At 53.5% G+C, this 26,486-nt stretch overlaps 7 protein-coding genes across 7 annotated transcripts; 5 read left to right on the top strand and 2 right to left on the bottom strand.

Moving 5' to 3' along the window:
- Window positions 1–1,908: 1,908 nt before the first annotated feature.
- On the top strand, window positions 1,909–3,919 carry CkaCkLH20_02326 (major facilitator superfamily transporter; the record flags this gene model as incomplete). Its single annotated transcript, XM_038885045.1, has 6 exons — window positions 1,909–2,082; window positions 2,135–2,156; window positions 2,208–2,264; window positions 2,318–2,962; window positions 3,022–3,613; window positions 3,667–3,919. 6 exons carry the CDS (start codon window positions 1,909–1,911, stop codon window positions 3,917–3,919), a joined length of 1,743 nt encoding a protein of 580 aa, XP_038749833.1.
- A 2,209-nt stretch (window positions 3,920–6,128) lies between these two features.
- On the bottom strand, window positions 6,129–6,809 carry CkaCkLH20_02325 (uncharacterized protein; the record flags this gene model as incomplete). Its single annotated transcript, XM_038885044.1, has 1 exon — window positions 6,129–6,809. One exon carries the CDS (start codon window positions 6,807–6,809, stop codon window positions 6,129–6,131), a length of 681 nt encoding a protein of 226 aa, XP_038749832.1.
- A 660-nt stretch (window positions 6,810–7,469) lies between these two features.
- Window positions 7,470–7,850, top strand: CkaCkLH20_02324 (uncharacterized protein; the record flags this gene model as incomplete). The annotated part of the gene is made up of 2 exons (XM_038885043.1): window positions 7,470–7,534; window positions 7,598–7,850. 2 exons carry the CDS (start codon window positions 7,470–7,472, stop codon window positions 7,848–7,850), a joined length of 318 nt encoding a protein of 105 aa, XP_038749831.1.
- A 5,705-nt stretch (window positions 7,851–13,555) lies between these two features.
- On the top strand, window positions 13,556–16,180 carry CkaCkLH20_02323 (uncharacterized protein; the record flags this gene model as incomplete). Its single annotated transcript, XM_038885042.1, has 3 exons — window positions 13,556–13,943; window positions 14,013–14,132; window positions 14,292–16,180. 3 exons carry the CDS (start codon window positions 13,556–13,558, stop codon window positions 16,178–16,180), a joined length of 2,397 nt encoding a protein of 798 aa, XP_038749830.1.
- Window positions 16,181–17,839: 1,659 nt separating this feature from the next.
- On the top strand, window positions 17,840–19,686 carry CkaCkLH20_02322 (uncharacterized protein; the record flags this gene model as incomplete). The annotated part of the gene is made up of 3 exons (XM_038885041.1): window positions 17,840–18,264; window positions 18,315–18,920; window positions 18,966–19,686. The coding sequence occupies 3 exons, from the start codon at window positions 17,840–17,842 to the stop codon at window positions 19,684–19,686; spliced, it is 1,752 nt and encodes a 583-aa protein (XP_038749829.1).
- A 3,829-nt stretch (window positions 19,687–23,515) lies between these two features.
- CkaCkLH20_02321 (glycosyl hydrolase, family 43) lies at window positions 23,516–24,555 on the top strand (the record flags this gene model as incomplete). Its single annotated transcript, XM_038885040.1, has 2 exons — window positions 23,516–23,870; window positions 23,930–24,555. 2 exons carry the CDS (start codon window positions 23,516–23,518, stop codon window positions 24,553–24,555), a joined length of 981 nt encoding a protein of 326 aa, XP_038749828.1.
- Window positions 24,556–25,016: 461 nt separating this feature from the next.
- On the bottom strand, window positions 25,017–26,261 carry CkaCkLH20_02320 (Transferase family protein; the record flags this gene model as incomplete). Its single annotated transcript, XM_038885039.1, has 1 exon — window positions 25,017–26,261. One exon carries the CDS (start codon window positions 26,259–26,261, stop codon window positions 25,017–25,019), a length of 1,245 nt encoding a protein of 414 aa, XP_038749827.1.
- Between the last annotated feature and the right edge of the window lie 225 nt (window positions 26,262–26,486).

Genomic DNA, 26,486 nt, shown 5'->3' with positions numbered 1-26,486 from the left:
ACATCAGACTTGACACACTGGAGCGCCGGCCGACGACGATCACGAGTGGCTTCGGCCGGTTCTCTGGGCTTGGCAGAATAGTGACTGAGGAACGTGGAAAGACCTGCTTCATCGGTAAGTTGAAACACGATGGTCGCCAGCATGGAGACCCGACAAACACCAGACGGCAGTTGTGGGATGAAAGAAAAGACAGGTCGCGGCTTCAAGGTGAGCTGACTTGACGATCGTCGCTCGAAGACGCTATCAACATGACACCCTCCCATCCTCTTGGCGGGTTGGAATAACGCGGTTGTGATAAGGTCTTATGCATTCATACTTTTTTATTCGGACACAACTCAACCTGCAGGATATGAATCTTGAACACCCAGCAGGTCGTTGCACTGGCGTCTGTGCACAGGGGGCCAGAGACAAAAGGACGAATTCGCGGTCGAGAACACGGTGGACGTCTATTGATGGTGTTTGCGATGAGGCACTCGGACCGGGGTGGTCTGTAACAGGGTGGTGGTGCGACGTTCATGCGTCGAGTCAAGCACCGGGTCTTTTTCCAGCGAACGAGTGGCCACGTTTGAGCGTCGCTGTTTGGAGCATTCTTGCTTTTCGTCTCAACACTGGCAAATCTTCAAAAGACAAACGTGCTGATCTGAAGTTTTGGCGATGCTATACTGTCTGAAAGAGGTTGTTTGACAGTCTAGCGCGCGGTTGTTTACGACATGAGACTAAGGAGCTTAGACTCTGGCAAACTCATCCCGTCTTCCGTGAGAAGCGTGCCGATAACCACATCTTTCTCGGTGCTCGGTGAATATCTTCCAGCGACCGTTGGAAGAAGTCTCTATTAGGTTTTGCTTCTTTCTAAATACAGCTCGGCGCTCGGGGCCCTGGGTTATCCAGATCCTTCAGCGGGTCGATGCAAGGGACACAAACGTACACTACGTATGCATCGTGTATCCGTACATCACATTCGCCTACCCGTACGTAAGGCATAGTCTATCGACGAATCACACGAGGAAAGGGGTTCACTTCAAGACGCAGAATTGACGGCTAGCAAGGGTCTCTTGCGCGAGCGCCCGCCGATCAAACCAACAGCATTCCCACCCCAGACTTTCTCATATCCACCTCCACCAAGCGTGCCGAACCCTACAAGAACGGGCTCCAACATCGAACAGCAGCGCATCAGCAATCTTTGTCAAACGACACCGTTCTACCCTGTAACGAGTTACGGTTAAAGAAGATTGAATAGCCTTGCGTGGAGACGAGACCGTCCTAAGTCCCCGGCCCGCCCAGCCCTCTCGCAGGCTCAACTGCCGGAATGCAGCAACCACAGACCTTTCCCTGCCCTCCCCCCTTGCGCAGGAGAAGCTTAAACATCCCGGTTCCTGGTTCCGCGGCGATGAACGTTTGTTAGGCGGAAACATGACACGACCGTGCTGCTGGGGCATTTCTTCTTGGTCGTGAAGAAAATAGGAGTGACTTGGCCCTGGTCGTCGCGCGCGGGAAGTGGAGGGGAGGTCGCCGGGAAGAGGGACTTCGAAGATGGACGAATGAGTTGATTCGATACCGTAGTACACGGCCTCCCGGTGGCCGTTGATCGTCGTCGCGGATGTCGTGCGATGGACGACCTGATGGGACGGGTACATGGGATCACCAGGGGAAGTCTCCGATTCGAGAACATCTTCAGGGGCAGGAAAGATACGCACGGCTGTCCATCACCGACCATTCGCTTCTTCCCTTTCCTCCTCGTCCCTCCCCTCGTCCTTCCCGTCTGCCACCCCTAGGAAATCCCGGATCTGCTGCAAGGGACGGGTTGGTATAAGGCTGCGTTAGCGTCCGACCTTCCCCAAAGCTTGGTCTTTCTTGGGAGGTCTGGGATTGTGCGACTCCTGTTTTCCAGCCTCTCGACGGACATCGACAATGGCGACGAATTCGAACTGGACGCTCCAGGAAGAGCAGGCCGGCCGGAAGCGTGGGCCGACCGTGGGAGTGTCTGAGTTCGACGACGACGGGATGAGTGAAATGGAGAAGAGCGAGACGCTGGTCGTCGGTACAACGAATCTTTACGTAGATGGGCAGTTGAGGCTGATTCCTGTGAGTGTTGTGTTTCTGGTTGATGCTTGAGATGTTGCTGATGTCTGTCAAGATGCCCACGCCTGACCCGAAGGGTGAGATGGTCCAGCACGCCATGATGATAGACGGCGACTAACACGCACCAGATCCGTTGAATCTTCCCGCTTGGCGCAAATGGACGGCTATCGGCTGCCTTTGCTTTTGTAAGTTATCGACTTACAACTCAAAGACCGAATAACACACTGAACATGTCCAGTCGGCGCCCTCGCCCTCTCGGCAGAGGTCGTCATCGGCGGGCTCCTCCCCGTTTTCATCCTCGAGTACTCCGGCGTCGACCCGCACATCCTCAACACCATCGACTTCAAGACCCAGAGCGGGGGCAGCGGCCTCAACATCAACCCCATGTCCGTCGTCCCGCCCGGCGTCAAACCCGCGCCCCTCGAAGAGGTCTCCCTCCTGGCCACGATACCACTCCTGGCGAACGGTATCGCGAGCTACTTCCTCGTGCCGACCTCCATCTGGATCGGCCGTCGACCCGTCATGCTCTTCGCCGCGACCTGCGCCTGGGCCGGAGGTCTCTTCGCGGCGTTCAGCACGAGCCTGAATCAGCATCTGATGGCTAGGGCGCTGATGGGTCTGGGTGCCGGTGCCGTGGAGGCGTTGATTCCTTTGATTGTTCAGGACATGGTCTTCATCCACCAGAGAAACAAGGCCATGTCTGCTGTGGTTTCGAGCCAGGGTATCATCATCATCGGGCTGGGCGTCGCCGCGCCCTGGGTGTCGGCTAACTACACCTGGAGATGGATGTACTACATCACCTCCGGCCTCGGCATCCTGGCGTGGGCCCTGCTCATCGCTTTCCTCCCGGAGACGCGATGGACTCGATCGCAGGAAGAGCTGAGTATGACTTTCTTCATCATCTCATACATCGTGCTGCTCTCAGATGCTGACAATTCGCAGGCGGCCAGAAGATCTTCCCCATGCTCCCAGGAAAGAACCGCCCAGAGCTCGACTACACAGCCTTCACCCCCCGGACAACCTGGACCAACATCGGCGTCTTCCAGAACGGCTTCGAGTTCAAGCGCGCCGCCAAGTCCATGTTCGACGCCCTGCGCTCCACCTACTTCCCCGCCATCATCTGGGCCGTCCTCGCCAACAGCATCATGATCGTCAACAACCAGGCCGCGCAGCAGATCACCCCCTTCGCGCTGCTCGCGCAGGGCTGGCAGTTCCAGTGGACCGGCCTCACCGTGCTGCCCTTCTTCCTGGCCTCGGCGCTCGTGTACGTCTTCGGCGGGCCCGTGGCCGACAAGATCTCCAACGCGGTGACGAGGTGGAACGGGGGCAGCCGCGAGCCGGAGCACCACCTCGCCAACCTCATCCTGCCGCTCGTCTCCGGCGTGGCCGGGTGCTTCATCTTCGGGACGGCCGGGGAGAAGAACTTCCACTGGAGTGTGCTGCTGGTGGGCTCGTTCTTGATCGTGTTTGCGTTCTTGACGACCATGACCATTCTCAGCGTCTTCCTCGTGGAGAGTTACCCGCAGTGGGCAGGGTATGTCATTTCTTTAGACTTTTACCATGATGTTATTGTTGACTTGAATCCAGACCGGTACTTGTCAACGTCTCCTCCCTGCGCATCGTCATCGCCTTCTTCCTCGCCTCCAAAGCCACCGTCTGGATCGCCGAAAAGGGGCCGATTGCAACCTTCGCCCTGTACGCCGAGGCCATCATCGTCTTATCTCTTGGCCTGCCGATACTGTACTTCTGGGGCAAGAAGATGCGGCAGTGGACAGCTGGTAGCGTGAAAAGCAAGCAGACCGAAAAGGAAAAGGTGTTTGATGACGGCGCCTCCGTCTAAACCTCGGAGGGGTATAATGGTAATGACGAGACGACATGCACTACGAGCGCTTCTTCTTTCACGCCCTTGGGGGCATGTAGTCCGGATAATAGAGATCAACGTTTGAATAATCAATCCTGTCGCTACCGATTCCTACTACTTTTCTTCAGCCTTCGTTGTTGCGACAAGATTTATTCCGACCCCTACGGACATCCATCACCACTATCGGCCTTGCTTACCTTCCCTTCTACATCATACTCACCCAGTATCCGTTATCAACACAGAAGACAGATAGCAAAAGCCACAAGCCTGCAGCAAGAGCGTATAATTGTCATTTTCCTTCTCTTTATCTGTTTCTTTCCCGATCTGGGTTGGAGGTGTTCTGAGAATTAGTGTCGGTATCTGATCTGTCTTCAAAGGGCCCTGACACTCTACGTCTGCCAAGAATGTGCAAGTCCGTCAGCAAAGTTCGACAAATGCGTGGTGGGCCTCCTGCAGCATTACATGACTTATATCGAAAACCCAAGCCATTCAAACTTCATAATCTGAGCACATAATTGGTGCCCGCTACTACTCCTGTAAAATGGGCAGATTCGAGAGCAAGAACGAACTTATAAGAATATTCTACCCCGACAAAAGGCAGTCAATCGAATGACTGTTCCTGCATATTTGGGAACCAGGCAGGCATATGTGGTGATGCTTGCGAGCCTAGGCCTTGATCAGAAATGAGAAGCGAACGGTTGAGTTACCAATCCGCTGCAGGAAAAGTTATTTCCAGGTGACTTTGCATCCATCGGCAGCGTAGTTCATCATTGAGAAGCATTCAATGTCGATGGTCTGCATGAGTATTTAAATCCCGTAAGACCTCTCATGTTCTCTTCTTCCACGGGCTCCAGCCAGTTGAAATCTCAAGTCTTTTAAAAAAAAGACCTTCCTAGCATGGCAGCCAATCAACCTTTCGATTCAAAAGCGTGGGAAAATGTCCCGGTCGCACTCGTTATCGGGTTCATGCCAAAGTTACGACCCTATTGGTCCACAAGAGAACACAATCCGTGGTCTGCGAGGCTCCAGGTGAAGACGAGAGACCTCACCGGCCTCATGCACCACGGGTTTCATTGGTCCATGGAGAACATCCACAAAGAGGCATCCTACGTGTTCACCGAAAACACCCGTCATCCAGTAACCAGCCGAGTCTACTTTTTGTCGGATGATGTAGGCCTTGTTAACTCTTGGACCGCGAAGTTGGAGGTTTTCGTCGGAAAAATAGACGACCTCTCACTGTTCAAGATAGACGACCTCAATTTGAACCACATTCACAACGCACAGGCATGGAATTCTCGGAAACAGGCTGTTTATAATTACTCGTGGGATAATTCGAGGGCCAACTACAACACTATACTCGACGACACACCTTTGGAGGGTTGGTGGCCGTGGCCAAAGCGGGCGGAGACCCGACTTGTGAATGGCATATGACAATGAGATGGGACGACTTTTTGGTGTCCAAGCTAGGTACTGTGTATGTCATATGTCGTTTGTGATCAAGCAAGAAACAATAATACACTGAATTTCTTGCGTAGGAGATCATGTAGAAAGTCAGATGACCTCTTTGAGTCGTCACCTGGTGCTTGAGCCGGTTTGTGAAAGCTCGTGAGGTGCTCGCCTACTCATAGTTTAGATTGATCATAAGAGTCACTTGCTCTGCCTGAAAACAGCTTCATATCTTCTTTGGAATTCTGTGAAATTCGATGTGATTTTGGGAATGCGCGTGGGCTCCAGTTCGTAGGAGGCGGTGACGAGGGCTTCTGTTAGAGCGGGGAGTCTCGGAGCAGAATATTCACAAAGTACTACCCTAGCGTTAAGACGTTTCTAGATTAAAGAATACTATCACGATGGTGTGTATTCGCATCAACTGTAAAATCTGCGGAGACCGGGCGATATTAGACATTGAAAACGACTGCATGCTAGACGGCGAAGACCACGACAATCACGACATTAAAGAGAGTTAGAAAGTAGTCTTAGTTGAATGCCATTCTGAGGTCTGGAAGATGCCTTTCTATCACTATATGAATGCCGAGAAATTGAGTTAAACATACATACATGCATATGTGAAAGCACTGATTACAAGTAGTCCTTCGGGCTGTCAGCGGTGCTTCCTCCTCCCTCCGCATCACAGGATAAACAATGGGTTTTATAATGAGTATCTTTATAGTAAAGCATGTTAGTGATGCTTTCAGTGGTTTTCGGCGTGTGCTTGGCCCATTGATTGGTTATCGCTGGCAGCCCTCCTGGGCCACGGCCACCAACCATCCATCGGCATATCGTCATATATCGCGTTGAAGTTCTTGTCAGGATGGAATCTGTCGAACTTGTAGAGTTTACGGCCGGTGCAGCGAGGATCTATAGCAGTAACCAAAGCCACGTGGCCCAGCTGGAGATTGGGGAGTCGAAATCTCGACAGGGTGCCAACGTTCCGAGCGTATACACTCAGCTTCGCAGCCCATTGTGCGTTGTTGCCGTGGTCGATGTCCGATAGATAGTAGTTGCGGGTGCATGTGAAGCCGACGTTGGCGGGACCACCGCTGTCGATTTTCTCCTCGATGTAGGTAGACTCGAGGCAGAAGTTATCCAGGTTCCAATAAAAACCTTCTCGCATCAGTCGAGGAAGGTCTCTGGCCTTCACATGTAGCTGCGCTACCCACTCGATGTTTTGTCTCGCAGTGATGCTGCTCTCCGAAGGTGACGAGAGCAGCATGAAAATAAGATTTGGTTTACCACCCTGCCACTGAGCAGAGTCGAACTTTTGGATCCTAGGTCGACGGCGAGGCTGAATATCTTCGTAACGAGGCGGCTCATCAGGAGTAGGGATGTTATCTGCCGTATTCGGCTCGTCAGATGCGCCGGAGCTGTCCATGATGAATATCGTAGTTTCCAGTGCACTTCCGAGGTTGCTATGGATGCAAAGGAAGGAACAGAAAATTTCAAGGATTGGAAGCGGTCCTTCCCAAGTTAAGTCACAGGATCGACCTGACGGAGAAGGCGCGTTCGCCCCCTTAAATAGTGTCCTACGTGGAAGGTTAGTCCTCAAGGTGCTGCGTGATGCGAGCTTGTTTTTTTGTTCTTCTTAACACGCAACCAACACACAAATTTCTGTTATCAGCTAATTTACGTGGGGAGGGTTTCTTGAAGTTGGGTGGGAGAACTAGGGAAGGTTCCCGCTTCTAAAACGCACAGCCATACGTAACTGCGGTTATGAATGCTCTACGCGATCGGACTTTCTCCCACCAAATTATCATGGTGCATCTCGAATCCGAATCTGTAACTGCCCGTATTTTCATTCTCTCGCGTCATAAAAAGCTTATTCCTGGTCGATATCCTTCGTCTCCCATCTCCGATACCGCCTTCTCCTTCTCAAAAACACGCATCATCCCCAACGTCTCCCCATCTTCTGCATCTTTCTCCATCGTTCGGTCTTGTCAACCAGCATAGTCAAGACTACCCATACAAAGCCCAGCGTCTCCAAGACCCTATCTTCTCTGTTATCGCCGCGTCCACACCAACCACTCACAATTCCATGGCGGGACACGCTCAGGGCCCGGCATCCGCCGACCGTCAGGCACCTCTGCCCGAAGAAGATTTGTAAGCAGTCTCTGAACTTCGACAACATCTATTCCTGAGCATCACTGACCTGATTCTCCAAAGCAACATCAACCAGGCACAGAATATGGCGCTGGAGGAAGCGTCGGGTGGACAAGGGGAGTCGGGCTCTAGACTTGTCGGGTCGCGGTTTTGGGAGCGGCTATGGTGGATCGAGAAACGGTTTCACTACAGAGTGTGGGTTAATGAGGAGGCCGGATATCGTGATATCGACGTGGAGATAGGCTTTAATCCGGGGGCTGTTTTGCTCTGTTCTCTCTGGGGCGGTATCATCTGCAGCGCTTTATTCCTGGCATAGATCAACCAGTAGATCCATACCATCTCATCGACGCCTCAAGTAACATGGAACCGCAAACAAATGAAAATTCGTTACGACTTGGACTAACCTCGTCGCTTTGGTGCGCTCTTGCTATACCTTGTGGTCACGATTTCCGTGCCCAGAGAGAGCAATTGAACACGAAAAGCCTCGAATGAAAGCAGAACAATTGGAGCGACACGATTTAAATCATCATGTGGAAAGCAAACTCTCAAACTCAGCTGTTCGATTTTGAAGGTAACTCTTTGAAGGCAACTTCAACAGCCCGTCCCAATGGCGGACGTAGGCAAACTTTGAAGATGAACTGGTGCCCGGCTCTAAATGAGCTTTATGGCGGTTTCTCGATATAAGGTTCCACAATATATTTATCATAATAGGTATCAGCACTTTAGCCTGTGCTATCTCCCAATGAAAAAAATGGATATAATTGACAATTGAACTGATATTGACGTGCTCAGCCTGGCCAACGTAGGCAAACTGTATTGCTTGGAGACTGGAGTAATTGCATAAAAATCAGTCTTCCGACTGGAAGCATGGCCCCAAGTCACTACGAACTCTTTCATTAGTGGTGGACTCGACAGTTACATACAACACATTATGTTGAGTCATGAACCGCTCTTTGCCGTTGCGTTGAAAATGGTCAGAAGCTTGAGGTATTGTAGTTATTATACAGCCTCGTCAGCTTCCTCCATAGTTACTTCATCTTTGCTACCACATGATGGAACCAAAACTATAATAAGTAAAAGCATACCGATAGCAGAGACAAATGAGAACCAAATCCCCATACCTAAACGATCCTCTCCCAGAGAGAACCTCATTGGCACAGTACCGATTATGAGAAGAAACACAAGGTAAAGGTTGCGCCACCATGCAAGTGATTTTCCAGACTTTTCGTCATGTATGAACACAAGTATTCCCACAAAAGAAATTGTCGGCTGCGTCCCGAAGATGTTCAGGGCGAATATGCGAAGCGCTGCAAGTGCGGTTCGGGTGCTTGTGTGCGGCAGACTCCCAGATATATGAACAAAGAAAAACACAGATACCGGAAGAACCTGAAGACAAGCCAAAAGCATAACGCTTTTTGCCACCTCTGAGTTCTTATAATACTCATCTAGGCAGTTCTTGATGCTGTCTGGGTCAACTTCAGTGTTTTCTTGCGCCGGCAGTTGCGTCTGCAATTGCGTGAGACCAAATGTATTTCGAACATATTCCTCAAACTGAGCCAAAGAAACACCATATGTATTCCGGGACCTTGAAGTCTGGCTATGGGCTCCGGGTGTTGATGAAAAGCTGTTGCGTTGAGAAACTAGGGATGGGGTCAACTCTTCATCGCTATGCTCGAGGGGACTAGGAGGCTCAATTGAGCCCTGTACAACTGATCCTCGAGGGCTGCTGAGGGGGCTGGGCGTTGGTATTTGAGTCATCTCGAGGCTTTCATTGTGATGATCCCTGTCCTCAGGAGGAACGGAGTGAGTCGAGTGGCGACTCCCTGCCGCAATAGGCATTTCTCCCAGTGGGCCCATCGTGGGAGCTATACTTTTCAGTTTATGATGACTTGACTTCTCGTCTTTCAACTTACTCATTGACCTCGTCGTTTTACCCGTCTCAGTTAGCATAGGGATGATAGCTGCGAGAACGGGGCCTAAAAGAAGAAATGAAGGGAGAATTTGGCCAAATTGCCATTCCATTTCCGATTCTCGAGCGCTGGTTCCACGAGAGTGGCTGACGTTTAGAAGACGGATCGTCCCCCAAATAGCAGAAACTATGATCCAATAAACCTGCACGCAACATGTCATCAGCAACGAACTGGAAGGGCTTGATACCTTCCTTAAACACTGGGTCACAGAGCGGCCTCAATGACTCACATCTGATAGCTCAGAGGATAGCAGGTCTGCGTAGATCTTAACTACGATATAGAGTTTTGTTACCAAGAACGCCATGAACATGCTTCTTCTTCTTATGGACCAGCTGATAAATGGACGAGTCCTTTCGCTGCACCGGTCTCTAACGTGGAGTTTCGCGCCTACAGACCACGTTTTGACGAGCTTGATGGCACGCGATGGGAAGCTGAAAGCCGCAATAAGAAACGAGAGAAATGCGGATCCAAATGCTTGCGTGTCGTTTATACGCAAGCCCGCGCAAAGAGGATCGGCTCCGGGCTCCTGCCCTTTATCTCGAACCGTGGCGCGATATTCGTCTTGCATGTTGATGCAGCCTTGGGTATAAAACGCCTTTCGGGCTGTGCCGAGATCGTAAAAGCACCGCGCATTCGAAGCAGGTCGGCTGGCTGTTTCTTCTCCAGCAGTCCAGTTGAAGTAAAACGTAGGCACCATTGCCACGAGAAGCCCTAGCCACAGAATGCTCATGAGAAAAAGCCTCCAGCGCCGGTCGCTCTGATTTACGTGGAAATGCTGTCGCAAGGCCGTGAGACACGATAAGTGGGTGACGTTGGAGAACCATATGAAGTGGACGATGAGCTGCCAATGATACGCGGATATGGAGTTTTGCCCAAGGTTGATCCATCCGCTGAGCATGATACCAAGCCCGGTGAGAAGTTGAATATCACATATATTGAGAAGGGCCTAGGTAAGCGATGAGCTTGAAATTGTGAGGGAGGGACGGACCGTTGCTGCTCTTACCCGCGTCAAAACATCCGACCTGATTTCACCGTTACGGAACCCAGAGCGCTGGTGAAACCATCCGGAAATTTTCTTTTTCCACGTGTCCGGCTCAGACACTGGAGTGCAGTGCGAGGGCAACTTAGAATTTCGAGAAAAACGCCTGAGGAGAAACCGGAAAGGCTTTTTGAGCTTTTCGAGTGCTAGGACATCAATGTGGTTCGGCTTCCAATCGTCGGGCGCTGCAGATTGATCGGGACCCGTGTCAGCGAATGGATACTTCTCCGGATCGAAAACGAAGAAAAAGTGCAGAACGACGAGCAGCACAGAGAACCAAGCTGTGCCAACAAAGCCAACAGCAACCTGTGGGAGGTGTGAGTCTTTGAGCTTTGGACTGATCGCGGCCACTTACACCAGTGCCCCCTATGTCAGGATTTGGCTCCAAATCGCCGGGATCCTCGAAGCACCGTGATTTCCAGTCTGACGTCATTATGAATATGTGACAAGTAGATCCAGTATGACGAGCTCAAAGTAAGGACCTGTTGCCCGCGACGTAGGAAGTGGAGGATGACTGAGGTTGAGTTGACAACCTGGGGCGGATGTCCAGCGGGCTATATGCTTTCAGGCTCTGGAGGGCGGTTCTGAGACATCTTTTCAGCTTTTTGGGGCTGGGTGCGATTTCATGTCGTCGGGAGGCTCAGCAGCTGCAGAGGCTGTACGGGGTGGTGTGCTGCTTGTTCTTCTCCTGATGTTCACTGGTAGCCTTGTGCCAAGCCAAGACCACGACGACGTCATGGGCGCGGTATTCCTTGACCTCATGAATCTCTCAGTAGACAGAGAAAATTGAAAGATTTTACTATGTATTATGAAAGAAACGGTCTGAATTACGCCTACCATTAGGTAGGTTAACCCTATTATTAGTACTCCCGCTGTCGTTGTTGGTATCATTAGTATTACTTTCGTTGCTACCCATCTTGTTGTTGTCGTTATCGTTGTTATCCTTGCTGTCATTACTGTCGTTATTATTGTCGTTAGTATTGTCATCATTGTTGTCGTCGCCGTCGTCGTTGAAGTATTCCGCCTCATCTCATTATGGTTTACTCCGCTGAGTCCTCCAGGCCTCGACGCTGATGATCGGCCCCACATCGGTAGCGGGTGGATGCGGTTCGGTCCGAAAAGCCGGAGAGCACCGAAGAAGTCCGTAGAGTGAATTAGCTAAGCCGAGTCGAACAAAGCGGGCAGGCCTGTCTCGGACCAAAACCCCTGACGCCGGAGCTCCATCAAAAACAATGCTGATGTAATCCGGCAGTGGCTAGCGAGATCTTACACTATCCTTCGGTCCCTTGCCAACCAACGCGGCGTATCGGCGAACAATAAGACCAAAGACGAGCTTATTCGTAGCGTACCGGCTGCTCTGTGGCTTGGTTATTTTTACGCCGAGCGCAGTCTGTGATTGAAGGTGGAAAGTCCGCTAGAGGGAAGTTCAGCTGCAGCGCACCAGCAAATGCAGGGCCGGGATCAGAGTGATGATTTGTTTGCAGGTGATGATGAGTCGATGACAAACAGACAAACGGCAAGACCACCTTGATTTGCCATTGACATTAATTCTGAATTATCATCACCTGAGAGCAGCCCCAGAAATGCAGTTGCCCGTTGATGCCCAGAGCACCGGAGGAGGAGAAAAAGGAGAAAAAGAGCAGGTGCAGGGTCAACCTTTTGGTCCGCCGGCGCGGAAGGAGAAGCGAAGGGACGATACGTACCGATGCTTCGAGCAGGAAGCTTCCCCGTTTGCCCGTCTCTGCCCAACATGACCCAATGAGAAGCCGGGGGTCGCAAGCTTCGACGGGCACGTACCGGCGCATGGTAATCGCAGCGCACCGCGCACCGTCCTTTCTTTTTTTGCGGGGGTAAAATTTTGTGACGCAGCCCCGGTTTTTTGTCATCATCGGATTTTTTTTTAAATTCTTTTTATTTTTTCTTTTGAGGAGGAGCAGCAGCAGCAGCAGGAATAGGAGGAGGTGCAGCGTGCCGGGAAGGAAACAGCAAGAAGCACCTTCCCGTAATCTGCCTAATCTAATGGGAAGGAAGTCATTGGTAGTGGAGGAAAACAGAAAGAGCAAACGAACGGATGAAAGTCGCAACTGCTGCCTTGAACTGTGACATAATTCCATCATAACTCCCGTCTACTGCTTTCCATCGTCTTTTTCTTCTCCATCGTCATCTCTCCAACTCCGACTTCGACTTGGACCCCATCTCTCCTCTCCTCTCCTCTCCTTCACCGCGTCCAGTGTCGTCCTCGTGCCGGACCCTCTCTCCACTCCCTGCGCTTTCCCCCTCCTCTGGGCTCCTCCTTTGGGATTTGGACCTCCTCAGGACTCAACGAGTCACAGCTACCTCTCTCTTTTCCCTCCTCCACGTCGTCCATCACGTCCACGTCTTCGTCTGCCGCCCAGGCATAACTTGCATCGCCTTCCATCATATCTCCCTTTCTTCTCTCGTTCGTCCCTCCTTTCCCCCCTTTCCCCTGCCTGCATATCACCAGCATCTTTCTGGAGCCATCGGTGGCGCGCATTGGCATCCGCGGGTCTTCGTCTAACATGCGCACCCCCTGCCAACAAGAAGCTCACCTACTCCTGCACGAAAAGAGTCACCACTGAAATAGGTTGCCTATTACCTATCCGCACCTCACCTACCCTCCTTAGGCTCGTTGCCCCGACTGAGGCCCGGACCTGCAACATCAGGTGCTATCTTTCTCACCAAAAGAAGGTCCATCGACGACAAACCACGATCCTTCTTCTAGAAATATCCACTCACCACCTACCTACTGCACCTACACTTGCACCTTCGACTGTGCGGTGTTGTGTTGTTATCGCCGATAAACAACGCTCTTGGACCGACCACTGCCACTGAGACCCCCCCGGCTCCGCTCCTTCTGCTGGTCCCAACTCCCAGTCGCCCGACAGAAAAAAAAGAAGGGCCCCGGTCACGTCCAATTCAGTTTCTCTGCGACGTGGGTTCTCAACGCCGCCTCAACACCAACACCTCCCTCCCTCCGCCTTCTCGTCAACCATGGCTCCCAACGGCAACCCGAAGGCGAGGAACGGTGTCGGTGTCGCCCACGGAAAGTCTGCTCCCGCCAGGCGTGTCGTGCCTGCCATTCCCCTCACCTACGAGCGTCGACTCAAGGCCAATGCCGCCGCGAAGCACGCCGCTGCTCAAGCTCAAGCCCACGCCCAAGCCGCCCCCGTCGTGTCCCTTCCTCGGCCCGCCGCCACCATCAACGGTTCCTCTCTGAAAATCCAAAACGACGTCGACTCTACGCCTCCCACCCCCAAGCCTGTCGAGCTCGAAATTGCTCCCCGCGACGACGATACCGCCGACGACACCGCCGACGACAAAACTGCTGCTTCTGCACCTACCCCTGTCACAAACGGTGATGATGTAGACGGCACCGACGGTATGTGCAAAATTCTCTACAAGATTTCCACACCTGGCAAACGCATTTCGAATGCTAATTCCCGACTAGATTCCCACTCGCGAGACTCCTCTTTGGCCATACCTACCCCCTCCGAGACCGAGCAGTCCGAATCGACCGACAAAGCCACCGAGCAAGACGCGCCCCCGCCCGTCATGGAATCTGCGCGAGGTACGCTGCCCACTGGCCCTTGCACATACCAAGACTCTCCCTCCTCTTCTGCCGGCCACACAATCATTGTATCTTGGCCCGCAGTCTGGGTTCCTCAGATGAGCATGGAGTCTTGGGGTCGGCATCCGCTGCAACAGACAGTTCACTCACACAATGCAGAGAATCATCAGCTCCCTCCGACTTTCCGACCTCCTCCCGTTATTCCTCCCACGCGATACAATATGCCTCCCGGATCCAACAGCGGCCCTCGTCCCGCGCCTGTCGTTATCAATGGCACGTCTCACAGAGGCCCTCGATCAGTCCACAACGGCCCTCCCCACATGCATGTCCCGCGCCCAAGCAACGGAAGCCTTGTTCAGTTTGGCGGATTCGGCTCTAACTCGTCTTCGCCCGCCCCTCCTCACTCTGGCGGATTCATGCCTCCTCCCGGCCCGCCTTCCCACGACGGACGTCAGTTCCACAACCAAGTCCCGGTCGCTACCAACGGCTATCCCCCCCACCAGATGCCCTACGGCACCGAATTCGTTCCTGGCACAGCCGTCGACCAGTTTGGCAGACCGATTCCGGCCCCTCCCGGCATGGAGCAGTACCATCCGTACATGAACGGCTACGGACCTTCCACCCCTCATAGCTTCCAAGGATCACATTCTTCGGCCCAGGCGGACGACCTTGGTTACAACCCTTACCCCGCGCCCGGAATCCCCAACGGCAACGCCCCCGTCGATGACGCTCGCTCCCACCCTCCTCCGGCCGGAGCCTTCGGCGTGCCTCCCCAGCGAATGTTGTCTGGACCCATGCCGCCCCCGCACTTGATGCATCCCGGACTCGATGGCCAGGCACTGGATGATCTCTCCGCCTATCTGAGGTCCCAGTTCCGTGATACCTCTTTCGCTGACTGTACTCTGGAGCTTCGATACTCGGATGACCGCTACCCACCTGTCCGAATTCCCGGCCACCGCCTGGTGCTCGCCAGAAGCGCGGCGATCTCGAAGAAGCTAGAATCTGAAGGTTACGAATCAAGCTCGCCCGGCGCCAACCGCCTCATTCGCCTTGAGTCGGATGACAGATACCTACGCTCCGATGCTTTCTGGATGGCTGTTCAGCACATTTATGCCTTCCCTCTGCTTGTGCTGCCCGACCCCAATGCCAGCGCGAGCCTTGGCATGGCTGGCAGTGCTGATGATCGTTTCGACTTTGCTCTGGGCTATGCTGCGGCGGGTCACGTTCTGGAGTGGCACCCCATGGTTGTCCGGGGCATAGATATTGCTTCGCACACCCTCAGCTGGTCAACCATTGAGCGTGCCATTGGATTTGCTCTCGGCGATGTGCCTGGTCGGGCTTCCGCCGACCGACACACCCAGTTCATGTACGGTGACGCCGTCCAGATCCTGATCAACGGTATTATCAGCTTCCTCGTCAACAACTTCCCGGCCGACTTCACTCTCGATACATCTGTTGCCGATCCCGAGCTGTTCGCCCGTATTCCGTTCGCTTCCGCACTGCCGGCCCGAGAGGGCACTCCGACTATCGCACACGGAACGTCTGGCAAAGATCGTCGATCACGCCCCATGCACATTCAGTTCGGCGACCTGTCTGTGAACCAAGACGGGTCGAAAGGATCCGAGACAGCGCCCCAGTCACCCCAACAGCGGAGCATCCGGTCTACGTTGTCTGCGATTCTCATCAACCTCCCTTTTGCGTTCCTCAAGCCGACTCTCGAGTCTTCGGGCTACGGCAGCGTGAATGGATGGGCCAATGTGGAGGCGCGCCACCAAGTCATGCTTGACGTGGTCAAAGAGCGTGAGGCACGACGTGCCCGGGCTGTCGAGGCAGTCAGAGCTGGAGTGGTGCCGCACGCGGACTTGATCTTCAACGGCCTCCAGAGCGCGGAGCCGCGGGTCAGCGAGGAGTGGAACGGCCTTGGCTGGCGCGAAGAGGTGGTGTCGTACGTCAATGGCGACGCGCCGTCTCTCGGCCGGCAGTGGGTTCCACTGATGGTGCAGAATGGCGGTCACATGGAGAGCATGGGCCGACCGGCGTATCCTTGAGGCATTCAATGGAGGGCCGGGATTACGATGTTACGACACGGGAACTAAAAAGAATCAATGATTTAGGGCGGTCTGGGTTCAGCACTCGCATCATGACCAAAGAAAAAAAGCACTTCCTTTTCTCAAGGGTTTGGCGATGGTTTCGGCATTGCGTCTGGTGTTTTGGCGAGGTGTTTGCTTTTAGCGGATGGGCCAGAGAGACAAAAGGCAGGGAATGAGTGGGCATTTCGAATGGGGATTTTGCTGGGATTGGCATGGGCCGCGGTTTGTATGTTTTTTTGCGCATGTGTGTTTGTCGATAGTCGTGTCAGACTTTTAGCTGGCTGCCGGTTGACCTCTGGGGAGTGAGACGTAGCTGAGAAGATAATTGGCTCCGGCTTGGGCAGGTTCTCTTGGGCGAGTGTAGGTGTATGCGATGAGGACAAAAGTGGATGGACCGAAGGGTGTAAAAAGGCGCAAGGACGGTCCAATGGGCAGATTGTGAGGATGATGTATACCCGGTGATGTGAGGGGATTTGAAAGATGTGAGGCCTGTCGTAACTGGCGGTGATGGAACGAGGCGTAGTCAGTGTCTTGCAGGCGGATGCGATTGGAGGGGCCCAAAGTCGCGACAGAGAAGCCCAAGGTTGAGTAGGTTCGACTGCCATTACCACGGACGATATTTGGTTGCTGCTAGTAGTAATAGTATGTGCTGCACAAATCACGGTGTGCTTGCTGTGCGATGAAGATTTTGGAGGTCTTGGTGCCTACCTCAGGTGATGAGTGATAGTTGTGGATGCTGTGAGGATTGAGTTGATGAACGCGACAGACGCGCTCCAAAAGGCTCGATGTCCGAGAGGCGTGTTTACTTGTACATCACAGACCAACAACACCGGAAGAAAATCGCAAAACTGTTGGTCGTTCTCTTTTCAGATTCTATCCGTCAATAACAATCAGCAGGATGCATGAACATGTCATTAAACCTAACCTCGCCCGTCGCCAGGACTGGCATCTGCAGTGAGAGAGTGTGGGGAAGTCCCCTGCTGCGGGGGGAGCCTAGTTGAAGTGATGAGGTAACATGGGCCTATCAGCTGGGCTTTCGTGGACCGACGCAGCAGGGGTGATTTCATTTCCATTTGCCTGAGAGCCGAGGCATGTGCCTTTTCCTGATTTTAGGGAGCCAGGGCGGTTCAGGTTCAGGTTCACATTGCGGTCGCTGTCGCCGTCCTGTCCGACGACATTCCACCAACCTGACGCGACAACCACCACGTCTTCATTCCTTCCTTCTTTTTCACTTTCTAGCCGCTTGAACTCTTTGCTTTTTTCTTTACTCGCGATACCCAACTTAATCCACGCCTCAAATACTCCCACTGACGCGCCAAACCCAAACTCAAACCCCGGATTTTAGTACGTCTCTAGCTCCGTCATCGAGGTCATCCAGGAAAGCCGACTGGAGTTCCGGCATTGGCACGTGCTAACGGAGCTTGCTTGCTTCCTCTCAGTTCGGACCAAACCCTCCCGGTCCTGCTTCTTCTCCAACCTTCCAGCCCGAAAGCACACGACAAGTCACGACACCTCACACCCACACACACACACACACCGCTCTCTTCCGCCGCCGCCGCCGTCGTCGACGAACATTCCTTCGACACCCGACACACCCCGCGATAGTCAGCTGCTCCAATGGCCTCCGCCGCGACCTCATCGTCGCGGCCAGGCCCCGCCGGAGCCGCCGTCTCCCGATCGTCTCCCGCCCCCGCCGGCACCGGTCCCTCGCGAGCGCCGCCGTCGCGGAACAGCATCACCGACCCCGTCCTCCGGAACACCCTGCGATACACCATCTCCGCCAAGGAGTACGCGACCCTGCACAAGTACGTCCTGTCGCGATCGCGCATTCTCAAGAGGACGGCGCCGAGCGTGAGCGCCGTCGAGCGCATCGTCGAGGGCGACAAAGCGAAGCAGAATGCCGGACCCGGTGCTGGGGGGAGGGCTGTGGACGACTACAATGCGCGCGCTGTTAGGCATTCGATGCGTGTGTTCATTGGGACGGCCATGGCCATGAAGGGGTGGGCTTTGATTTGGACGAAGCTGCTGGGCGGGAAGCCGGAGTAAGTGGTCTCAACGGACGTTTCGAACGACGGAATGCTAATTCAAACAGTCCCAATGCCGCGACCCAGAAGCAGCCCCTCCACAAGTCGCCAACTCTTCGCCTCTCTCTATCCCTTTCGACCATCCTTCTTCTCTACCGCATCCTCTTCCGATTCCTCTCCCGCCTGCGAGCGCACCTTCTCGACCCTTCCGCTTCGCCCTTCCGCCAGCGAAACCCGAGGACAGCAGCGACGCTAACATCCCCGTACGCTCCGGCCATCGGCGCCTCGCTGGCGGGTATGTTCCTCGGCGTGTACCCATCGCAGCAGCTGCGCGTGACGATTGCCATCTACACGCTCTTCCGGGCGCTGGAATTCGGCTGGAATCTGTGTGAGGAGGAAGGCATGATTTGGGGCTTCAAGAACGGCGGCAAGGTCAAGCGGGAGAGGCCGTGGTGGTGGGGCAGTTGGCTCATCCAGCCGTTCGCGTTCGGACAGTTGTTGCACGCCGTCGTGTTTGACCGGGACTGCTTCCCCGAGACGTACGGCAACTTCATCTTCAAGAACTCGACGGCGTACATCCACCCCAGGCCGGCGGACTACCCGGCTCACCTCCAGTGGCCCAAGGCCTACGAGATCGTGGACAACCTGGCCCGCATGGCCAAGCTCAACTGGCCGTAAGTCCGCCCCTATCTCTACCTCGACCTTACTAACATGCGCAGGCCATACATCTCACCAACTCTCTTCCCCAACAAGGAGACCCTCCCACCAACCCTCACGGCCGTCGCTCCGCTGACATCAACCGCCCACCCGATCATCAACTCCCTCTCCTGCGCGACCCTGCACCCCTCCGACCCCTCCTGCCTCCGGACCTACCTCAACTTCTGGCTCGGCTCCTTCCCGGGCCTCACCCGCTTCTTCCTCATCATCTACTCCGCCGTCACCTTTCTCCCGCGCTTCCGCTCCCTCTACAACGCCCCCGTCACCACCCTCCAGCGCGTCCTCGCCAAGTCGCTGCGCATGAGCACCTTCGTCACCGGCTCCATCTCCACCGCCTGGGCCAGCATCTGCTTCTTCCAGCAGTGGTTCCCCGGCACCTTCCTCCCCACCCAGCGCTTCTTCCTCGGCGGCTTCCTCGCCGGCCTCTGGGCCTGGGTCGAGAAGCGCAACGGCCGTGGCGTATTCCTCTACTCGGCGCGCGTCAGCGTCGACTCGCTGTGGAAGGTCGGCGTCAAGAGGAGGTGGTGGCGGGCGATGAAGGGCGGCGACGTGTGGGTGTTCGTCATGGCGCTGATGGTCACCGGTGTCGTCTACGAGAGGGACGCGAGGGCTGTCAAGGAGGGCAACTGGAGGAAGGGCATCAGCTGGGTGCGCGGTGAGGGGTGGAGGGATTGGAGCGTTGAGGACGATGCTGAGGATGAGAACGTGGAGAAGCTGGAGTAGAGGTGCCGCGGTATCGAATGACACGATGAGCGTTTATTGGAGCTGCTGCTTGCATGCTTATTCTTCATGGCGGGGTGTTGGAGGTGCCATACTCGTTGTACAAAGCTGTTACGACTTTATGTTCGATATATGTTTAATGCAATGTACTAATTCATTGGGAAATCACGTCATCCTTCTCAGCGTGCTGTATGTGTCTCCTGAGCCAAGTCTGGTTAAGCAGTCTGAAGTTCTAAGAGATAGGTAAACTACGTCGCCGTTGTGATTTCTGAACCCTTGAGGTTAAGGTACTTGTAAGGTAGGTAGGTAGGTAGGTACTACACGCCGTATTTTAGCGGCCGTTATAGCGGATAGCTCGCTGTAGCTACTTGTTCCCGGGAGCTCCCTACCTCTAGAGGGAAGCACGAACCCTTCCAGGTTCTACTTCGCTTTATCTGAGCTTATCTATCCATTGGCTGCTTTTCTAACAAAAACATACTCCGTATAAACTATGTAATAAATGTCGGTGTGCACTGCCAACTTGGAATTCTGCCTTAGCCTGACTACTCGCCCAAAAAATCTGGATCTAAATGGAAATAAAACTTCATGCTTGCCTTCAATTTTTTTTTTAAGATACATCCTTTCCTGTAAGCTTTTCTCTTTATAAAGAAAATAAAAGAAAACAAAAAAGAACACGCTCCTTGTTGTTGCATTCCGTGTTCTAATGAGTCTATCCACGGAGGCAATCATTGCGCTTGTTGCGCTAGTAGCATCGCTGCCGCCAATAATACTAGTTCTCGCCAGTTTCTTCAAGCGTTGCCGTCAATCCCAGGAGCTAGCAATGCGGGTTCATAACGTATGTTACATCTCGTTTGTGACTTTCAATAACGCTTAAAGCTAAAAGGAAGCAGCCACGAGCTCGTTCGCGCTCAAATATCCCGGCTCTCGATGGTTGGCTAGGGGCCTACAGCTACGAGCAGTTCGTTTCAGTCCGTAATGTACACCATTCTCGATCAACGACATCTACATCTGATCACTCCCGCTATGAAGTCAGTATATTCCTTCCCCTCTCTCTCGGCACACCTTGGTTTCTCCATGGAGACAATTCACTAACTCTTACAAACACTAGCATTGCGATGAGAGACTCCACTCAATTTTATTAGCTGCTTATCAGTCTTCGAACTTGGTTGGCGCGCAGGACAGGCGATGTCCGGGTACCTGAACACAACTATTGAAAAGGGAAGGAATCTTCAAATTCATCATCAAGACACCACAAATGGCTGAGAGGGATGTTGATTGAGTCGGCTTGTTTTCTATTGCTTGTTTTTGCTGTACATCGTCCACTGGTGATGTTGCGGAACCTCCATCGACGCACAACGGGCAAGCCCCTTTTCGTGATATCCGTTTGATACGTCTGGGAGGAAGCTGAAATAATACATTCCCACATTCTCATTTATTTTGAAGGCGCTTACGGCATTGCAACTCTAGCCACATCTTTTGGCGAAGACAGTTTTAAAGGTCCTTTGCCGCTTAGATACATGGGCGTTGGAGTGAGACATCAGCGGGTGATTGATGCAGCGGCAACGATATTGACAGAGCCAACAACATCAAAAGTGCCCCAATGATTTACCAAGAAGAAGCCATTCATACCGAGGTCGGCCGGCGCCGGTGGCTATGTACAACAGTAAAGCAAGGCAACTCTCACAACTTGCGTCAGGTAAGCAGATTGCGCGTTGGTGGTTTCTTATTTGGTCGCCTTGCCCTGCCTCATGCTGATGCATGAGAACCACTATCAACGTCGGCCAGCAAGGACGATCCTGTGCCCGACCAGGAGGCTCGGCTCTTGCAAATGCGAACTCCGCACATCGACCCCGCACCTCGACGGTAGCTGTCGAGGAGATTCATAGTGTGAGGCGATGACCCCGCAAACCGTCGTGAGGAGTTTCGGTGTTTGTGGCACACGAGATGGATTTCAACCCAACCAACTACTGCCAGACACCAGTAAACACTTGTGCGGAGTAGCACACAACTTACAAAGAAGGAGCTGAAATCGGCACGATGTTGTCGGCTAATTTGGGAGTTGTAAACAAGTCTTTTTTGGAGAAATTGTGGGCGGTATGCGGGAATCCTACCTACCAGCATGCTGTAGGTGAGGCAGTTGATGAGACGAGAATTGGAGAGCCCTTGAACACCAAGAAATGAGCAGGTTTTCCGGCGAGGAGGCGATATTGGAGAAATCAGGTGCCCTTCACGAAACCCAATGTATAAAGTAGGCTTTCGTCATTCAGCTATCAAGAAGATCAGAAGCGTGTCATCAAGTCTAAGCCGAAGTGGCTATTGATAAACAACACTCAGTTCTCTCACTTATCAAACATCAACATCACGCGCCGACATGATAGCCTCGCCTGAGTTCATCGTTGCTCTCGTGACTTTACTGGCGTCACTTCCCACGACAATTCTCGTCCTCGTGAGTTGTATGAAGCATATCATCCACGGGGCTAGACTTTCTGAGAAGGCAACGAGTTCTGTATGTGAAGCGTTGCTCGGCCGATTTCCTAGCTCACATGTGCTACATAGGAATCACATCATCGTGCTCTGGGACCATTCCAAAACAACAATATCCTTCCCGCGTCTTCCAGTTCATATCACCATCGAAGGTACCAACATTCGATGTTTCATCGAAGTGCGAACTGGGAGGGCGGATCGTCCACCATCTTGGATATTCACTTCGAGGTTCGTCGAAAGCCATCTAATGCGCCGTATTTTCTTCAGGCACTGATTGATTAGAGCGCAAGCAATACAAGAGTCGGTTCTATATCAATGGAAAGCATGGTAGACTGGTCCTGATGTTTCTGATGTTAGCAGCAGTGATTGTCGAAAGAGTATGTTATTGTGGAACCGTAATTAGAAGCATGGAGCTTGTCTTGTCTGTGGGATCAGGTCGAGTGTGAAACTTTATACGTGTAGTAGACACGCCATGGCTGTTGAATCGAAGTTACTTAAGTAAAGTATTATATTGCCGAAGAAAAGCGGCTAAGCTAAAGCCGCGTAAACCCATCGCATTTGAACATTGACGTCAACTTCAGATGAGCGTAAAATGAGAAGAATCATCATGCATGTGCACCGCCCGAGAGGCCGGGGGCACGACGCGGGGCACCACCGCATCACGCGCCCACGGAGAAACTTGGAAGTGGATGCTTGTAAGTCCGCCAGGGATAACAACACGGGGTAACCTCATGGACAGGGTTAGCCTACGACAAGAACACACAGTAAAGACCGGACGAACTCCACAGATTAAGGTAACAACGGCCCCCGTCTCCCCACGGGCGCGTCTACCCCGCCAATTCATTCACGACCACCACCCATCGCGGCGGTGTCGTCGTTCTCGCGCACCAATCCGGTGTAACCTCGTCAAGCAGGTACCGGCAGTCGACGTCGACATCGGGTGTCCCTCGCCCGCTAGCCTGGTCTTGGCCTCTCCGCATCCAAATTGCTCTGTCTCTCCCGAATCAATTGCCAAAAACACATGATTGATGGAGTCCCATGCTGACGGAGTCGCTCCGGATCGTCCTTATTGTCCGTCTTGACTCGGTCCAAAGCGCTCCAGTTACATTGCGAGAATGGTCCATATCCACCGCGAAAACCACCCCAGCCATTTCCACATGCCACTTCAGTCCGCATCGGATCTGCTCAGGGGTAGCGATGGCTCGGGAGAATACTGATGATGTCGGTAGTCTTGTTGTTTGCCGGCGGCACGGCTATAAAGTCCCATGAGACTCCTTCTGCTGTGTCCCTTCAGTCCAGCACCAGCAGGCCAGTCTCTCTCGTCAAGCTCCTCTGGCACATCGCAGCCATGTACCTCTCCAAGATCATCTCCGCCACTTTGGGTGCCTTCAGCCTCTTCGGCTCGGCTGCCGCCTACACCAACCCCATCCGCAACCCCGGCGGCGGCGACCCTCAGATCTCTTGGTTCGACGGTTACTACTACTTCATCTCGACCGAGTGGACCAACCTCCAGCTCGCGCGCGCCACCACCATTGAGGGACTGAAGACAGCCACCCCCAAGGTCATCTACTCCGACTCGAACCCTTCGCGATGCTGCAGCGTCTGGGCCCCCGAGATCCACTACTTTGATGGACGGTGGTACCTCTACTACACCGCCGGAACCGCCGAGAATTTGGATGGTCAGAGAATGCATGCTCTGCGAGGTAAGCCCACACTCACGCCCAAAACCCAGAGACTCAATGCTAATATCGAGATCAAACAGGCGGCGCTTCTCCCTGGGACGACTGGTCCTACGCCGGCCAGGTCACCGACGACTGGTCCCTCGACGGCACCGTCGTCCGCTTTAACAACTGGGGCAACTACTTCGTCTACTCCTGCATGACCGGCGTGCCGAACCAGTCCACCTGCGTGCGCAAACTCGGCGACGACTACGTCTCGGCCGGCTCCAACATCACCATCATCTCGCAGCCGGACCAGCCGTGGGAGCGGAGCGAGGTGCCCGTGCAGGAGGGCTTCTACGGCCTCTACTTCGGCGGCAAGACCTACATCGCCTACTCGGCCAACTACTGCTGGACCCCGGACTACTGCGTCGCCCTGCTCGAGTGGGACGGCGTCACGGACCCGGCCTCGCCCTCGGCCTGGACCAAGAGCGACGGCTGCAAGCTGACCGCCGCCAACGGCAACTTCGGCACCGGCCACAACAGCTTCTTCCGCAGCCCCGACGAGACGGAGACGTACATCACGTTCCACGCCACCGCCAACGCCAACGGTGCCTGCGACGACAACCGTTACGTCATGGTCCAGCCCATCACTGCGAACGCGGACGGCACGCCTAACTTTGGCATCCCGCAGGCGTCCACCTACGAGTGGCCCGAGCCTAGTGCGTGAATGGAATGTTACTAGAATTATGACTGAACTGTACATAAACATACGAAAATAAAATACATAATGCCATTTTGCAAAGTTGACGGAAAACACGAGACACAATACAAGCGTGATGAGCTCGTGTGATTAGACCAGTCCTTCCTCCAAAAGCAAGCACGATGAGCGCTGCTCCTGCCAGTGAAACTGCAAGCTAGGTAAGCGGTAAGAGATAACTTTTGCACCTAAAACCCAGCAAATTAATCACCGTAATTGCAGTAAAGCTCTTTCTCTTTTTACATTACCTAAGTCAACACTGTGAGGAAGTCGCATTGCTTGGAAAAAACCTAAGCTACGTTCCTGCCCTATTCAAAAAAGTATTATCACAGATATATGGAAGTCGCTTGGTTTGGGCAAGCGCCACCGGTTCCGAGTGTTCAACGTGACATCTCAGTCAGAGGGCGAGACTCCTTCCTGATGGACTCTGTTCACGAGAATCTTCTGAGATATCCATCCTCCTCCAGTATGTCCCAGAGTGGCTCGTGTAATGACAAGGCAACCTCGATGTCACCCCCTCCGGCACCACCGTCGTTTTGAGTTCTCGTCGGTAGGAAATAAGCAAGACCATCCGCTAGCGAAGCCACGGTAAAAGGCGGCCACACCCTGTCTGGATACATGTGTCGTCCCTGCCCGTCAGTGTCGAAACAAACACCGTAAATCTCGAGTTTATTCCACTGGCTGACGATGAAGCTTTTGTCATTGAACCGGAACCGGAGACTAATTTTCCTCTTGTCCGGCTGGGCTGCGACCCATAGCAAAGTATCCTTTTGGTCTGCCAATATCCTTTCTCGCAAGCCATCATGTATGATCTGTGCAGTCCTCGGCAGCGATGCTTCAGAAAGGTTGTTGAGCGATGCGGTTACGTATGGCTCTGATACCGCGTTGGGGAAGTATCTTGGGGGAAGGCCAAGGCGCTCTGATGATCTCCAATCCAGTGAAGTGAGAAGATCTGCCGTCTCTTCAGATTGACGAGCAGTTCCGTTTGTCGTGTTTGACTCCTCATAACGCTTCCGTGCTCGTTGGACACTCAACCAGAGGTGTGCCGAGAGCGCCTCAAATGTCGACGCCCATCGGTGTTGATGGGAATCACTTGCCGCGGCCTTTATTGCGTCGAGTTCCTTCCTCGAAAACAGCAGCAACCTCCCAGTCACGGGCTTATCGGACGTAAAGGTCTCCAGTTTTGGCTGTTGATCAACTCCGTAATCGTCCGGACGAAAGTTCAACGCCTTCTTCCCCTCTTCTGTGCTCATCTTGACACCGGCCAAGTACGAGTTAATGCACGGGGGCTTCTGTAGAAAGACATCGCTCAGAGGTGTTTCCCACGGAGTAGCTGAAATCAGACCCCGGTAGATCTCAGCGAGGTCTTCCACGAGTTGCAAGAAGCCCCGCGCGTCGCACACGCTGTGGCTAACACGAACACCCAGGGAGACGGAGCCGCAGCCGAACCGTGTATGCTGAATTCTCAGAATCGGCTGTTTGGAGAACTCCTCCGGCGTGCCATCGTACTCTGGGAGAAGAGTACTTCCTTCCTCAGGCATATCCTCCAGGTTCAACTGCACCCTGTCTTGAGGCAGTCTCGAGTCGCAAACCGCGGAAAGCAACTCCGCGCCGGTGCCCAGCCGATTGATCTCGGTGCTGCCATCCTCCTCATTAAGACTTAGTCGGCCAGTCAGATGTGGATAGAAGTCCAATAGACGAGATAAAGCCGCGTGTAGACAGTCAAACGGGATGAGCTGGCCGTCCTCGGTCGTGCTTTCCCTTAGCGGTGCTTGCCTCCATACGAAGACGATGGCGATTGTAGCGAAGGGCGGTAGTAAATGATCAAAAGGTCCGAGTAAGAAGTGGCTTGCCACTTGTCCGAGACTATCTTTGTCGGCACATTGAACTGTGTGGGTTGT

Source organism: Colletotrichum karsti (assembly GCF_011947395.1).
Source record: "Colletotrichum karsti strain CkLH20 chromosome Unknown Scaffold5, whole genome shotgun sequence".
NCBI classification, from domain to species: domain Eukaryota; kingdom Fungi; phylum Ascomycota; class Sordariomycetes; order Glomerellales; family Glomerellaceae; genus Colletotrichum; species Colletotrichum karsti.
This window is presented reverse-complemented; position numbering and strand designations above follow the sequence as displayed.